Here is a 17,828-nt window from a genome sequence, read left to right on the forward strand (position 1 = left end):
TTTAAAAAGTCATACATTTTTACTTTTTGAAAACGATACTGATAATTTTTAAACAGATACCGATAATTTACAACATTATATTTTAAATAATTTCTCGGCCGATATCGGCAGTCCGATATTATCGGACAACTCTATTATTTATGTTTATTTATGAAATTGAATGCATTAGATAAAAATACATTCGTTGTCATGTCTTTCATAATGATTGTGAATAGGCGAAAATCTAAAAAAAGTTCAGTTTTCCTTTAAGTACTATAGGGTGTGTTGAGTTAAATGTGGTTTGACCTATACTATATTTTCAAAGTGTATTTATTAAAACAATAAGACAGACCCGGACTGCTGACAAATGTCCTTCCATTAGAGAAAGTTCTCGCCTGCTTTGCGAATTGCCGGCAAAAGGATTTAAAAGGGGGCAAAATAGTTTCCTGCTAAGTTCATCCTTTACATTATTGAAGTTGCACTGGCGCGGCAAATTTTGCACTTTTTGATCTCCTCTTTCGAACAAGTCGTTAAGTCATGCGGCAAATGTCTGCCGGCAGTTAACTGCGGTCCTGGAATGGAACAGACTGTTTCTTTGTGTGCCATCGGGCACTTTTTGCTGAGGTGTGTTGTGGAATTACTGAGGATGTCTGGAGCTTGAACAGGTGTTGACCCACTTTACCAACATGGTTACTTTGGTCCCAGCCTGAATAATGTCACTGCAATATGTGGTCTGCCTGAGTGTGTTTCTGTAATACTGCAGAGTTTATACCAGGGGTGTCCAAACTTTTTCCACTGAGGGGTTTGATATTTTGTCATTTTCAAACCAGAACAAAATGTATGGATTTTTTTATTTTACCTTTAAGGGTCACGGGGACCATAAAGGGTCTCAGCCATTAAAATGTTAAAAATAAGTCAAATTATTATTATTTTTTATTTAACACTGACAATAAATCTCTATATCAGGGGTTACCAACCTGGTGCCCGCGGGCAGATGAGTCGCCTGTACTAGAAATAGCTCAAATACCAGCACTTACTAGTGAGCTGCCTCTATTTTTTAAATTGTATTTATTTACTAGCAAGCTGGTCTCGCTTTGCTCGATATTTGTAATTCTAAGAGAGACCAAACTCAAATCGAATTTGAAAATCCAAGAAAATATTTTAAAGACTTGGTCTTCACTTCTTTAAATAAATGAATTAGTTTTTTTACTTTGCTTCTTATAACTTTCAGAAAGACAATTTTAGAGAAAAAATACAACCTTAAAAATTATTTTAGGATTTTTAAACACATCAAGTATTTTTTTTATTGTAAACAATAATAAATTAATTTTAATTCTTCCTTTTAGCTTCTGTTTTTTTCGACAAAGAATATTTGTGAAATTTGTCTTCAAACTTATGATCAAAATTCTAAAAAATTATACTGAAAAAAAATCTAGAAAATCTGTAGAATCAAATTTAAATCTTATTTCAAAGTGGATTTTAACCTATTTAAAACATCTCATCAAAATTCAAAAATGTATTTTAATCAGGAAAAATTACTAATATCCATCCATCCATCCATCTTCTTCCACTTGTCCGAGGTCGGGTCGCGGGGGCAACAGCCTAAGCAGGGAAACCCAGACTTCCCTCTTCCCAGCCACTTCGTCTAGCTCTTCCCGGGGGATCCCGAGGCGTTCCCAGGCCAGCCGGGAGACATAGTCTTCCCAACGTGTCTTCCTGATGGCCTCCTACCGGTTGGACGTGCCCTAAACACCTCCCTCGGGAGGCGTTAGGGTGGCATCCTGACCAGATGCCCGAACCACCTCATCTGGCTCCTCTCGATGTGAAGGAGCAGCGGCTTTACTTTGAGTTCCTCCCGGATGGCAGAGCTTCTCACCCTATCTCTAAGGGAGAGCCCCGCCACACGGCGGAGGAAACTCATTTCGGCCGCTTGTACCCGTGATCTTATCCTTTCGGTCATGACCCAAAGCTCATGACCATAGGTGAGGATGGGAACGTAGATCGACCGGTAAATTGAGAGCTTTGCCTTCCAGTTCAGCTCCTTCTTCACCACAACGGATCAGTACAATTCCTAATAATGTTCCATAAATTCTTTTTTTTTTTTTTTTTTTTCAAAAAGATTTGAATTAGCTAGTTTTTCCTCTTCATTTTTTTCGGTTGAATTTTTTATTTTAAAGAGTCGAAATTAAAGATAAACTATGTTTCAAAATTAAATTTTAATCTTTTTCGTGTTTTCTCCTCTTTTAAACCGTTCAATTAAGTGTTTTTTTCATCATTTATTCTCTACCAAAAACTTTCTGTAAAAAGGAAAAAAAATGTACGACGGAACGACAGACAGAAATACCCATTTTTCAAAAATATATATAAATTTATTTATTAAAGTTAAATTAAGCAAATTGGCTATTTCTGGCAATTTATTTAAGTGTGTATCAAACTGGTAGCCCTTCGCATTAATCAGTACCCAAGAAGTAGCTCTTGGTTTCAAAAAGGTTGGTGACCCCTGCTCTATATCAACTTCAAAATTATATAAAGTAATACAAAAAAAGGTTTTATGGCTTTTCTGTCAAAAACTACTTTTTTTTTTTTTATAGTAAAACTGAAATATGCAGTATTGTAATTAAAGCCCTAAATGATCAACAATGGACACCATTGATTTTAATTACTTTATATATTTTTTAAGTAATAACAGGGAAAAGATAAATAAAATACCAATAAATATATTATTGATCCAAAGGGGGCCCCACTCATAAAGTGATACATTTTTATTAGGTTTTTCTTTTACTTTCAACACAGGACAAGTTACAGGATCAAAATCTATCGATTTTACGGTTGAACTATTATTTTGTTTGTTTTATGCTCTTTTGTCAAAGAAAACAATGTTTTTATATGGCAACCGCACAATATATGCAATATTTACAACACAAAACATTTTAAAGTGAAATACCTGAAGTAATTGGAGCCTTGAAAATAATCAATCATAACATAATTTTTTGTCTTTTTTTTTTGAACGATGGGAAAAAAAGAAAAATAAAGACAGAAGATAAAAAAAACAGCCTACATGGCAGCTTTGTGTCAAAATTGCAACTTTTTCTCATTAGATTTCACCTCATTTACCTTTTTTCAAGTGTTCTTTTTTTATTTTTGCAAAAGCATTTCCAGAATGTGTGGCGGGCCGGTAAACAATTAGTTTCGGGCCGCACTTTGGATGCCCCTGGTTTATACCTACCAGCTCGGTCAATCTGTAGATGTAGACTTTGCCCTTCTCCATCCCTCCGCTGAAGAACATGGGTGCAGCCACCAAAAGGTTATCGGTCACACCATCTCCATCAATATCCACCGGTGCAATCTCACTGCCGTAATATGAGCCGATCTAAAAAAAAATATTCCAAACACAAACGCAGAGTTTTAAAAAAATACAATCTGATGCAATGATCTATATTCAAACACGCCTGCCTCAAGACTCGCTGGCTTTATGTGTTGAAAAAAAAAATGTATAATGACTTAATGATCACAATAGCCTTCATGTAGTCAATATTCCAAAACATTTCTAAATAGATCTGTTGTGACATATTTGTCAACGTTCAGACTGGGAGTATGACTGCATGGAATATAGTCCGTCAGAATTTGGATTGGAAACATCTCCATCCATCCATCCATCCATTTTCTACCGCTTATTCCCTTTCGGGGTCGCGGGGGGCGCTGGCGCCTATCTCAGCTACAATTGGGCGGAAGGCGGGGTACACCCTGGACAAGTCGCCACCTCATCGCAGGGCCAACACAGATAGACAGACAACATTCACACTCACATTCACACACTAGGGCCAATTTAGTGTTGCCAATCAACCTATCCCCAGGTGCATGTCTTTGGAAGTGGGAGGAAGCCGGAGTACCCGGAGGGAACCCACGCATTCACGGGGAGAACATGCAAACTCCACACAGAAAGTTCCCGAGCCTGGATTTGAACCCAGGACTGCAGGAACTTCGTATTGTGAGGCAGACGCACTAACCCCTCTGCCACCGTGAAGCCCTGGAAACATCTCCTGTTAAAAAAAAACAACAACATTTTAATAAGAGTTGAGAAGTTTAAAAAAAGTTCCTATAAAAGAAGATCTGCTGAGATGAGTTGTTGCTGACTTGGTAGAATGTAAACTTCTACAGGAAAGCTTCAAGTTCGCGGCCCCCATGGTGAGTTGTCACATCTTCTTAAATGATTACATCTACTGTCTCAAAGACCGACACAATACTAGCTCTAAATGGGAATTCATCTGAAAAAAAAAATAGCTGGCATGTTATAACTGACAAACCCAGAGTCTTCAACCAAAAAAAAAACTGGAAAACATTTTGGCAGTCTTGCGATCTGTCTGAAATGGAATATACTTGAGCCAGCCCATGATAGATGGATGGATGAAAACATTTAGCGTAATAGTTTGTTCCAGGACAAACACATGTTGTGACAAATCGTACTGGTAGTAGTTTTACACAAAGTGACGGAAAAACTACTTCATCAAATGTACTAAACTAAGGTACTAGTTACATTCCATTAAATGTAATTAAGCAAAAAGGGGACGCTACCCTGGGAGAATTGAAACAAGCTACACAACAAGCCTGCGATGGGGTGGCAACTTGTCCAGTGTGTAAACCGCCTTCCGCCCGATTGTAGCTGGGATAGGATCCAGCGCCCCCCGCGACCCGAAGGGTATAAGCGGTAAAAAATGGATGGATACAAAACAAGCCAAACGGCAAAACACTACACACTATATGTCAAGACGTGGACTTTGATGTGGTTTGTTTTCCCGTGGTGCAAAGCGATTGAAACGGACATGGCGTGGAGGTAATGACATCTTTAATCTTAACTCAAAAATATTACAATAACAAAGGGTATAAACAAAAGGCGCTCTCAGTGGAGGTTCAAAACTTGGCTGTGAAAACTAAAACTCGCACAATGGGAGAACTATGAACATAAACATTTTTTTACAAAATATGCCATGAAAACTTACTTGGACCGAGAAAGGGCATGGATCATCGGCATGGATAACATGGGTGTGTAGGAGGTGATAGAGGGTGATGTCGCCAGGCTGACTGCCTGGCAACTACAGGCTTAAATTGTGCTGTGGTGCTTGAAAACAGGTGCGTGAGTTCAAATGAATCAGGTGCGTGAGTCGTGAGGACAGGTGAACTGATTGGTTGGCATGGTGACAAAACAAACAAGAGTGCCCAATGAATCCAAAACAAAACAGAACGCGACCACAAAACATGACACTATACGTATATATATATATATATATATATATATATATATATATATATATATATATATATATATATATATATAGATATGTATATATAGATATACATATATCTATGTATATATATATATATACATATATATATATATATATATAAATATATATATATATATATATACATATATATATATATACACATATATATACATATACATACATATATATACACATACATATACACATATATATACATATACATACATATATATACACATACATATATATATATATATATATATATATATATATATATATATATATGTATATATATATATATATATATACCCCAACTTAATGTACAACTTGCTACAGAACAAATGACAAAGGGAAAATTCTCAATTTGATTGTTTATCAAAATAAATACAAACTGAATACATGCCATCTGTCTGGCTTCTTAACATTTCTTTTAACTTACAAAGTTGTGGTACCATGTAAAAAAATGAAGTGAAAAAAACCAGCTGGAAACAGATTAAATACAAATCAGTAAACCAATAATAATATTACATAAACTACAAAATGTAGAATCCTTATTAGAATGGAGACTTTTCAGCCCAGGATAAATTACTTTTTCCACAGAAACCACAGTGGCAAAATGACAATAATTCAGCCAAAGGAGAATTGCAAAACATTTGTCTCAGAAAACAAACGAACTATGTTCCTCTTTACATGAACATTGTGACAACATCTCAACATGACAACAAACAAACTTTTTTTCTTTGTTTTCCATTTTTATTTTTTTGGGGTCGCGGGGGATACTGGGGCCTATCTCAGCTGCATACGGGCGGAAGGCGTTGTACACCTTGGACAAGTCGCCACCTCATCACAGGTGCCAACACAAATAGACAGACAACATTCACACTCACATTCACACACTAGGGCCAATTTAGTGTTGCCAATCAACCTATCCCCAGGTGCATGTCTTTGGAGGTGGGAGGAAGCCGGAGTACCCGGAGGGAACCCAGGCAGTCACGGGGAGAACATAGCTGTCAGGCTTGCCACTGACAGTTTGTTTGTGTTTTAGTTTCTCCTCTGTGTGTTTAGTATTTCCTGTCAGCACTCTTATTTTGGTTCAGCTTCCCGTTTGTCTCCCTGAGCGCTTTGTTTCCCCTCAGCTGTGGCTGATTGGCACCTGGCCACACCTGATTAGTCAATCAGCCAGCTCCTATTTTACCTGCTTTGTTCCTCCAGTCAGGGCTGGCTTAATGATTTGTCGATGTCACTTCTTGTCGCTCTCGTGATGTGTTATCGCTCCTGTCGTGTCGTACCTTGTCATGTCTTTGCAGCATAGCCGTAAGTTATATTCGGTTGATGTTTGTAGCTTACTTTTTTTTGTTCCCTGCTTCCAGTTTGTTCTTTCATTTTACAAGTACGACTTCTGTTTCCTGCTAGATACCTGTTAGCTTCCACGCTAGGCCGTTTCTTTGTTATCCGCCCATGTGCGCGCTTTTTGTTTGAACCCTTTGTTTGTTTTTGTGTTAGTGTTTAATTAAATCATGTTTTCCTGCAAAATGCCTCCCTCCATCTCAGCATCTTGGGGTTCGACACTAACTAAGTGTGACAATAGCAAACTCGATGTCACTTCTTGTCGTTCTTGTGATGTGTTATCGCTCCTGTCGTGTCGTACCTTGTCGTGTCTTTGCAGCGTAGCGGTAAGCTATATTCGGTTGATGTTTGTAGCTTACTGTTTTTTGTTCCCTGCTTCCAGTTTGTTCTTTCATTTTACACGTACCAGTTCTGTTTCCTAATAGCTTCCACGCTAGGCCGTTTCTTTGTTATCCGCCCATGTGCGCACTTTTTGTTTGAACCCTTTGTTTGTTTTTGTGTTAGTGTTTACTTAAATCATGTTTTCCTGCAAAATGCCTCCCTCCATCTCTGCATCTTGGGGTTCGACACTAACTGTGACAATAGCAAACTCCACACAGAAAGACCCCGAGTTTGGGATTGAACCCAGGATTACTCAGGACCTTTGTATTGTGAGGCACATGCACTAACCCATGTAATATTGTACATGGTAATTGGGATTTGTTACATATGTATATATTTTATAAAAAATATACTAATATATCAGTATATATCATATACTGTATATATAATATGCAAATACTACATATGTTATATTTTATATTGCTACTATGGTACATGTTTAGTCTACTTAATACCTGCATTATTCTTTCTATCCTTACCCATTCCATCCTTTTTCAACTGATCTTTTGTATGGAAAAATTTTCCTTGCGGATCAATAAAGTTTGTCTAAGTCTAAGTCTAACATACATTAATAAAAGTTAACATATTTTTATGCCAGGACTGCAATGCTATGAAACTTTTATACCATTGTTAACTAAGCAGCATTGACACTTTTCCATTGCCTTCCACCTCCCTGAGTGGTTTGCTCGCACAGCTGTGCACTATCAGGTTAGCCAGAACAAAACAGAACGTTTATAAAAAGTTAGAAATAATGTCAATTAAACAAAAGTATTGGTAAGTGGCCTATTTATGCACTCTGGAAGAATTATAGCGAATTAAACAAAGTAGCAAACCATGCATTAAAATGTTTATGGAGTGCAAAGTTTTATTCTAGAAGCTGGCAATTGTATTCAAGTAACACCATTACTTTAGAAAATTATAACTCAAGTAAAAATAAAAAGTAGTCATTAAAAAAATGACTTAAATAAGGGTACGTGTTAGAGCCATTTCGGTGATAATTACACATATTTCTTATGTTTACATATTGTGCTTTGTTTAAAGTAAATTTGATTATACAGCAATAGCTTACATGACTGTATTTGGTATTTTGCTATATTATTGGTGTATAGTTTAAAATATTATCTTTCACTTCCTATCCATGCAGTTGTGCTCGATTAGTTTGCTCTGTTTAGACTGGGTGTCGTAAAGTGCCAGTAACAGTCGTAAATTGTCAGCAACTGCCGTAAAGTTGACAATGTTTTGTTTTTGGAAGGTCAAACAGGGCATGGAGCAACAGCTTTTTTGACCACGTTTAAACTTGTTGAAACGTATGCAAATTTGACTCAAGACGTTTTTGTGCTAACGTCATCTGTATTATATTTTGCTATTCTTGTTACCGTTCGTCAGGAAGAAAAGTGAAAATAAACCTTGTCTGTTGTGATCCGCTTCCCGGATCAGATCTTTTATCTGTTTTTTGAGTCCTTTTTGGTTTTTTGATTGTTTGGACTCTTCCTGTGCTAAGTTTGTGTGTGCACTTCCTGTTTTTGGTTACAATGGTTTATGATTTGTCCCAGCTGCTATGCTTTTTACGCACTCCTTATGGCAATTGTTACGTTAGTATATAAGCCTGCATTCTTCCTCAGTTCGTGCTTGGTTTGTCCTGTCACGTTTGGAACGTAAATTGATGCGCGAAGGTATCACCCCCAGATGCAGCAGGACCAGACAGACAGGATAGCAGGTAAGAGCTGATTTTAATATACAAAAGGTAAACGAACACTTGTACAAAACAGAAAAGAAACGGCGTGCCTACACACGGGAAGCTAATGCTAAAATTAGCAGAGAGTCCGAACAGTCCAAAAAGAGCGTGCCTAGCACCCTGGAAGCTAAGACGAGACTTAGCGAACAAACAAGGATTTAGATAAACCAAAACGTGAATGTTGCATATAGCACATGACGAACGGAGGACGAACGGAGGAAGAATGCAGGCTTAAATACTGACGTAACAATTGCCATCAGGTGTGCGTAAAAAGCATAGCAGCTGGGACAAATCAGAAACCATGGTAACCAAAAACAGGAAGTCCACACACAAACTTAGCACCGGAAGAGTCCCAACAATCAAAAAACCAAAAAGGACTCAAAAAACAGACAAAAGATATGATCCGGGAAGCGGATCACAACAGTGTCATTTTTAATACTTTAGCCTGTCGTTATTGTGAGACGCAGGAACAGCTGATCAACAGCTGTGTAAAACAATACTATCATATATATTAATTGGAGCATGTTTTCTCTAGTTCAGGGGTGTCAAACTCAAATACAGAGTGGGCCAAAATTTAAAACTGAACAAAGCCGCGGGCCGAGGTTGAACAAATTAACCCTTTAATAGGGACCCAAACAAGTTTTGCATTGAATATTGACCAAGTAAGGTTTATATAACTTTATAGTGACATCCAAAATCCAGTTTCAAATAATAATAATTAAAAAATATCAGTGGCATATCAAATAAAATCAAAACACTAATTTAATGCCTTTTTTCGGCGGCGGGTTCGAGTTGGGGCGGGGTTTGGTGGTAGCGGGGGTGTATATATTGTAGCATCCCGGAAGAGTTAGTGATGCAAGGGGTTCTGGATATTTGTCCGGTTGTTTATGTTGTGTTACGGTGCGGATGTTCTCCCGAAATGTGTTTGTTATTCTTGTTTGCTGTGGGTTCACAGTGTGGTGCATAGTTGTAACAGTGTTAACCTTGTTTATACGGCCACCCTCAGTGTGACCTGTATGGCTGTTGACCAAGTATGCCTTGCATACACTTGTGTGTGTGTATGAGCCGCATATATTATGTGAGTGCGCTGGCACGCTGTTTTTATGGAAGAAAAGCGGACGTGGCGACATGTAGAGAACGCCAAAAGCAGTGCTTTTACGGCCCGCCCCCAATATTATTGTCCGGGTGGAAATCGGGAGAAATTCGGGAGGAGCACTGAACTTCGGGAGTCTCCCGGGAAAATTGGGAGGGTTGACGAGTATGAGTATTAGCGGTGAATGTGGTGATACGGCGGCGGGCCAGCTCTAATGTTAATTTGATATTGCCTCAAGGGCCAAATGAAATTACACTGTGGGCCAAATTTGGCCCGCGGTCCAGAGTTTGACACCCATGCTCTAGTTGGAACATTTCTACTGACACATATGACAGCACATGATATGATTGTTCTGTTTACAAGTTTGAAAGTAATCATTGAAAATGTGTGCTGTGTTGTCTGATATAATGTCCCTTTTTACAGTCAGTATGTTTCCATACACAAAATTAGTCTAATTTGTCAAATAATTCAGTTGCTTCTAATTTTTCTACATGTGAAGTTGTAGTTTCTACGCTCTTGTCTTTAATGCGACTGATGGCCATTAAAGAAATACACTAGGGGGAGATTGTGCTCATTTCAGTTTGTTTTGCTATGTAGGAACGTAACTACAGGAGAAGAAGAGAATGCTACATGCTAATAAGCTAGTGCTAGTAACTTTCGAGATTAGGGTATAACAGATAATTGCAAAATTCTACAGTCTCTAATCACAAAGCCACTGAGCTGGCCAGCCCCAGTTTGTAATGTTTTAGTTACTTCTAAATCACTAATACTCGCTTCCATGGCGACAAATCAAGTACGTTTCTTCCAAGTATCATCCCTGCCGACGAGGAATAGCTAAATATGCATAAACTACACACCGTAGCTCACCGGCATCAACATGTAAACAAACGCAATTGGTAGATCTACACCTAAAATCCACTGTAATGATACCAAGTACAGAAGCGTATCTAGTCGATACTTCTATGATTACGTCGATTTTTTTTGGCAACATCTTTCATTTTTTACATTTTTTTTAATTATGTTTATAAACTCAAGAAATATGTGCCCTGTACACATGAGGACTGTAAATATGACCAATGCGTGATCCTGTTACTATTTGGTATCGGATTGATACCCAAATTTGTGGTTTCCTCCAAAACTAATGTAAATTAATCATTAATTATCTACTACTTGTCCTTGAAGGGGAACATTATCACCAGACCTATGTAAGCATCAATATATACCTTGATGTTGCAGAAAAAAAGACCATATGTTTTTTTAGCCGATTTCCGAACTGTAAGAGGGTGAATTTGGTGAATTGTGACGTCACAACATGAAGCAATCTGCCATTTCCTCAATCTTATTACATGCACCAAGTCAAATCAGTTCTGTTATATTCCGTTTTTTCGACTGTTTTCCCGTACCTTGGAGACATCATGCATCGTGGGTGTGTTGTCGGGGGGTGTAACAACACCAACAGAGACGGATTCAAGTTGCAACAGTGGTCAAAAGATGCGAAAGTCCCTCGTTTGTTCCACACACTTTACTGACGACAGCTATGCTACGACAGAGACGGCAAGAATGTGTGGATATCCTGCGACACCTCAAGCAGATGCATTTCCAACGATAAAGTCAAAGAAATCTGCAATATTGGAAAATAGACCACCACTGAATCTGCCGGAGTGCGTGAGCTATTCAGGGACGACGGCAGTCTGTTCCTGCAGACGAGCGAGGTAAACCCCCTGGATATGATTTATGCAACTTCTTTTTCTGTCTCATTTTGTCCACCATTTAACGTTGTGCATGAATGCACAAAGGTGAGTTTTGTTGATGTTATTGACTTATGTGGAGTGTGCTAATCAGACATATTTGGTCACGGCATGACTGCAAGCTAATCGATGTTAACATGCTATTTAAGATAGCTGTATGTACATATTGCATCATTATGCCTCATTTGTAGCTATATTTGTATCCAGCCTTTCCCTTCACCCACATTTAATGCCAAACAAACACATACCAATCGTTGGTTAGAAGGTGATCGCCGAATTCGTCCTCCCTTCCTCCCGTGCCGCTGTCTGTCGTGGTTTGGCTCAACAGCTTAAGTTTCTTCTTTGATTTTTTTTCTCTTCCTGCCTCCACACTCCAACCATCCCTTTCAATACATGCGTAATCTGTTGAATCGCTTACGCCACTTAAATCCGAGTCTGAATCCGAGGTACTATCGCTATACCTTTCTGTGCTATCCGCCATGTTTGTTTATGGTGGTTTCACACAGTGACGTCACAGGATAATGGACGGGTGGATATACCGATCGTGAAAATCAGGCACTTTGAAGCCGTTTTTCGGGATATTGCGTGATGGGTAAAATTTTGAGAAAAACTTCGAAAAATAAAATAGGTCACTGGGAGCTGATTTTTATTGGTTTTAACCCTTCAGAAATTGTGATAATGTTCCCCTTTAACCATTTTGACAAAATAATAGATTGGAAAATGACAACATTTTACTGCATACATCAGCAACTAAATTAAGAGTCTTTGTTTGCTTACTAATACAAGACAGGTTGTTCTGTGTGTTCACTATTTTATTCAAGGACAAACTTGCAATAAGAAACATATGTTTAACGTACCATGATATTTTTGTTAAAATAAAACCAATAATGCAATTTTTTTGTGGTGATTTTTATTTAGAAAAGTACCAAAATATTGGTATCCGTACAACACTAGTGTGTAGTGTGTATTATATAAATAAAAAGACTCAGTGAGCAGGTTTACTGCTCAATCGTCCAGTTTATATCCCGGACACAGAAAAAACTGAAATACATTCAAGCAAGATGTGTTTTGATGAGACACAAACGCGGCGGAATGGAGTTACATCAGACGGCATCCAGAGACCTGTCGGCCAGAGTTGATGCTATCTTGCTTCAAAGCAACTTTATAGATAATTGCCTTACCTAATTTTTCATGAGTGGAATAATATTAATCTGCGGATTTATGGGTCGCTAGGAGGACGGTTGATAGAACGCGGTCGTGACTCGAGAGTGAAGTGTGTTCACTTCAAACTGACCCAGCGTGCGGGACTTTGAGGAGGAGACATTGTTAGGTTTAATAGGTTTGTGTGGTGTTGCATACTAATTTCTCATCATTCAAAGCTGATTTTATTTTGTAGCAGCAGCAGCTGAATTGAATGTGACAACGTATAATAATTACGCCGGCCAGCTGGAAAAAAAAATACAGAGAGCAGTATCGTTTGTCCATAATCTTCACGGTCCTCATGGACCGACCAAATTAGGAAAATGTCATGATCCGTTGCCCGGATCATGTTTTGTTTAGTTTTTGACTCCCTCAGTTCTGTTTTCAGCACCCTTGGGTTTGTGTGTTTTTGGTTACCAAGGGTGCTGATTAGTTTCACCTGCCTCTGATTAGTGTTCGGGACACTCACCTGCCCCCCGGCACTAATCAGAGAGCTACTTATTACTGTTTTACTGGCTGTCTTAATTGCTTCATGCAACCTTTACGATTGTGACCCATGCTTTTGATTCTTGCTAGCGGCACACTTTTCTGTTTATCTGCATTTCCTTCCTGATTTATGAGAATAAATCATTGTCTCACCTGCACCTTGCTTCCGGAGTTTCTGTTTGCATCCTGGGAAAACAATCCGCGCCTTAACATGCGACCACAACTTAACAGAACCGGTACCAAAAAATACCGGTACTCTGTATACATCCCTGTGTTATATTCTGTCAATTTAATAAAACCCATCAGCCATGTTGTAAACAACTGGGTCGCAGGTGACCGAAAAAATGACAATATAATATTGTTCTTTGATTCTGAAGGGGATTTTGTTGTTGTCATTTAAAATATTTGAATCCTGTTTTCAAATAGGAAGACCAACAAAGTTTGTTAGAAGTCTAAGATGTTGGATTTTGTTGAGCCTTAGAAAGTGTTTACATGTGAATATTTGCTATTTGTTATGTATTTGTAGTACGTTTATTATACTTGTCATATTTACAGGAGTTCAAAATTGCCATTGAAATTTACTGATGCCAAACACAATCTCGTATGGTGAAATTTTATTGTAAATTAGCATGACACGAGTGCATTTGTTTATGGCAATTATCACTGACAAAAGTTATAATTGACGTGCTTTATTTCTTTTTAGTAATATTTATTTCTTGAAATCTCACTTTTCCGAAATGTCCGGATTTGGAAAAGGTTGATACATTTTAGGGCTAATCCAGATTTTTTTACATTCTGCTACCTTACGTTTACATTAAGAGCTTGAACTTCAGTATATACAGTAGGGCAAAAATGTATTTAGTCAGCCACCGATTGTGCAAGTTCTCCCACTTAAAATGATGACAGAGGTCTGAATTTTTTATCAAAGGTACATTTCAACTGTGGGAGACAGAATGTGAAAAAAAAATCCAGGAATTCACATTGTAGGAATTTTTAAGAATTTATTTGTAAATTATTGTGGAATATAAGTATTTGGTCAACTATTCAAAGCTCTCACTGATGAAAGGAGGTTTTGGCTCAAAATCTCACGATACATGGCTAAATTCATTCTTTCCTTAACACGGATCAATCGTCCTGTCCCCTTAGCAGAAAAACAGCCCCAAAGCATGATGTTTCCTTCACAGTAGGTATGATGTTCTTGGGATGCAACTCAGTATTCTTCTTCCTCCAAACACGACGAGTTGAGTTTATACCAAAATGGATACATGGATGATACAGCAGAGGATTGGGAGAATGTCATGTGGTCAGATGAAACCAAAATAGAACTTTTTGGTATAAACTCAACTCGTCGTGTTTGGAGGAAGAAGAATACTGAGTCGCATCCCAAGAGCACCACACCTACTGTGAAGCATGGGGGTGGAAACATCATGCTTTGGGGCTGTTTTTCTGCTAAGGGGACAGGACGATTGATCTGTGTTAAGGAAAGAATGAATGAGGCCATGTATCGTGAGCTTTTGAGCCAAAACCTCCTTCCATAAGTGAGAGCTTTGAATGGTTGACAAAATGCTTATTTTCCACCATAATTTACAAATAAATTCTTTAAAATTCCTACTATGTGAATTTCTGGATTTTTTTTTCACATTCTGTCTCTCACAGTTGAAGTGTACCTATGATGAAAATTACAGACCTCTGTCGTCATTTTAAGTGGGAGAACTTGCACAATCGGTGGTTGACTAAATACTTTTTTGCCCCACTGTATGCTTGAGGCAGCGTTTTTACTCAGACACAACGACAGTATACGATTGACAAAATGGCTTTACTCCGTTTCTTTTATTTCGGCTATAAAAAAAAAACGTAAAAATATAGGCACTTTTCGATTCAACTTACAATAAATGTCAGACATGGGATAAGGAACAAGTGATTACATGTTTTGGGTGATCCAGAACACCGTCTTGATTCAAGTTTTTTTTGTTTTTTTTACTGTCAGGAAATCAATTTGTGTGCTGTTATTTTGAACTACTTCTAATTCCGACTATTCTGTCTTTTCATTGAATATACGATAAAAAATAAATTTGAGTTGAAAAATATGGACATCTTGGGTCAATAACCAGTTGAATCTAGTGTACAGTAAAGTAAACAGTCTACAGCGGGGGGGTCAAACTCTTTTTAACTCAGGAAAATTTGTGCACACGTGGGCCGAACTACTAAAATCATCCATCCATCCATTTTCTACCGCTTATTCCCTTTGGAGTCACGGGGGGCTGGTGCCTATTTCAGCTATAATCGGGCGGAAGGCGGCGTACACCCTGGACAAGTTGCCACCTCATCACCGATTAAAATCATGGAAATAAAACTAAAACATAAAGACAACTTCAGATCGTTTGCTTTGTCTTCCTTCAGCCAAAAATAGAACAAACACATTCTGAAAATATAACAAAAATAAATATATAGAAAAAAATACATGGATGTGGATGAATGTTTATAACTGAACAAATTTCAATATGCATAAAAATTTGTTTTCTTTTGTATAACTTTTTTAAATGAATTAAGTAATGTTTATGACAACCTTTTTCCAAAACAAAATATAGACTGAGATATAACAGGATAATGCATAAGTTTATCATTTGTTGTCAAAACGGTTACAAAAAAGTGGGACCCCCAAAAATCCCATTTTTATGACTTCCATCCATCCATCCATCCATCCATCCATTTTCTACCGCATATTCCCTTTGGAGTCGCGGGGGGCGCTGGTGCCTATTTCAACTACAATCGGGCAGAAGGCGGCGTACACCCTGGACAAGTTGCCACCTCATCACCGATTAAAATCATGGAAATAAAACTAAAAAATAAAGACAACTTCAGATTGTTTGCTTTGTCTTCCTTCAGCCAAAACTAGAAGAAACGCATTTTGAAAATATAAAAAAAATAAATATAGAAAAAAATACATGGATGTGGATGAACGTTTATAACTGAACACATTTCCATATGCATACAAATGTTTTCTTTTGTTTTATTTTTTTTTTAATGAATTAAGTAATCTTTATGACAACCTTTTTCCAAAACACAATATAGACTGTGAGATATAACAGGATAATGCATACATTTATCATTTGTTGTCAAAACGGTTTAAAAAAAGTGGGACCCTCAAAAATCCCATTTTTATGACTTCCATCCATCCATCCATCCATTCTCTACCGCTTATTCCCTTTTGGGGTCACGGGGGGCGCTGGCGCCTATTTCAGCTACAATCGGGCGGAAGGCGGCGTACACCCTGGACAAGTCACCCCTCATCGCAGATTAAAATCATGGAATTAAAACTAAAACATAAAGACAACTTCAGATCGCTTGCTTTGTCTTCCTTCAGCCAAAAATAGTGGGACCCCCAAAAATCCCATTTTTATGACTTGACTTTGAAAATTTCTAGCGCCAACACTGATGGAGTGTTGGTGCGTGCAAAACAGCTGCGAGCGGCTTTGGCCTCCGGGCCGGTTCCAATACTAACTAAATACCATCCCAGGGGTCATGGATAATTAATTATCTGTGACCTTGACTTTGACACCCCTGGTCTAAAGTATCTGCTAAAATGTCATTCGTGACACATTTTTTAAGTCCAGAAAGGGGAGTGGCGCGGTTGGGAGAGTGGCCGTGCCAGCAACCTGAGGGTTCCTGGTTCAATCCCCAACTTCTACGAACCTCGTCACAATCCGTGTGTCCTTGAGCAAGACACTTTAGCCTTGCTCCTGATTGGTCATAATTAGGGCCTTGCATGGCAGCTCCCGCTATCAGTGTGTGAATGGGTGAATGTGGAAATAGTGTCAAAGCGCTTTGAGTTCCTTGAAGGTCGAAAAGCGCTATACAAGTACTTTGTATAACCCATTTACCATGCAACTGTCTCTTGTACGCTCGTCAGTTTTACTGTTGTTGAATGTAAAGAACCAGTCCAAAAACACCCAGGCGAATGAGCAATCTCCAAGTCTGAGTCATATTGAACAAACCATGTCGTGTAGTCATTAAATGGTAAATGGGTTATACAAACCCCGTTTCCATATGAGTTGGGAAATTGTGTTAAATGTAAATATAAAAGGAATACAATGATTTGCAAATCCTTTTCAAACCATATTCAGTTGAATACACGATAAAGACAAGATATTTGATGTTCAAACTCATAAACTTTGTTTTTTTTGCAAATAATAATTAACTTAGAATTTCATGGCTGCAACACGTGCCAAAGTAGTTGGGAAAGGGCATGTTCACCACTGTGTTACATCACCTTTTCTTTTAACAACACTCAATACATGTTTCGGAACTGAGGAAACTAATTGTTGAAGTCTTGAAAGTGGAATTCTTTCCCATTCTTGTTTTATGTAGAGCTTCAGTCGTTCAACAGTCCGGGGTCTCCGCTGTCGTATTTTATGCTTCATAATGCGCCACACATTTTCGATGGGAGACAGGTCTGGACTGCAGGCGGGCCAGGAAAGTACTCGCACTCTTTTTTTACGAAGCCACGCTGTTGTAACACGTGCTGAATTGTGATATATAATTATTCATCGTTCTAAATGCACATCAATGAATGAGAT

At 38.2% G+C, this 17,828-nt stretch overlaps 1 protein-coding gene across 3 annotated transcripts in view; it reads right to left on the reverse strand.

Moving 5' to 3' along the window:
* Window positions 1–17,828, reverse strand: part of itga11a (integrin, alpha 11a) — a 310,434-nt gene that overhangs the window by 93,192 nt on the left and 199,414 nt on the right. For all 3 annotated transcript variants that reach the window (XM_061887056.1, XM_061887057.1, XM_061887055.1), the window contains one exon: window positions 3,206–3,349. In XM_061887056.1, coding sequence (XP_061743040.1) covers window positions 3,206–3,349 — 144 coding nt within the window. The remainder of the gene's footprint in view (window positions 1–3,205; window positions 3,350–17,828) is intronic.

Source organism: Nerophis ophidion, linkage group LG25 (assembly GCF_033978795.1).
Source record: "Nerophis ophidion isolate RoL-2023_Sa linkage group LG25, RoL_Noph_v1.0, whole genome shotgun sequence".
NCBI classification, from domain to species: Eukaryota; Metazoa; Chordata; class Actinopteri; order Syngnathiformes; family Syngnathidae; genus Nerophis; species Nerophis ophidion.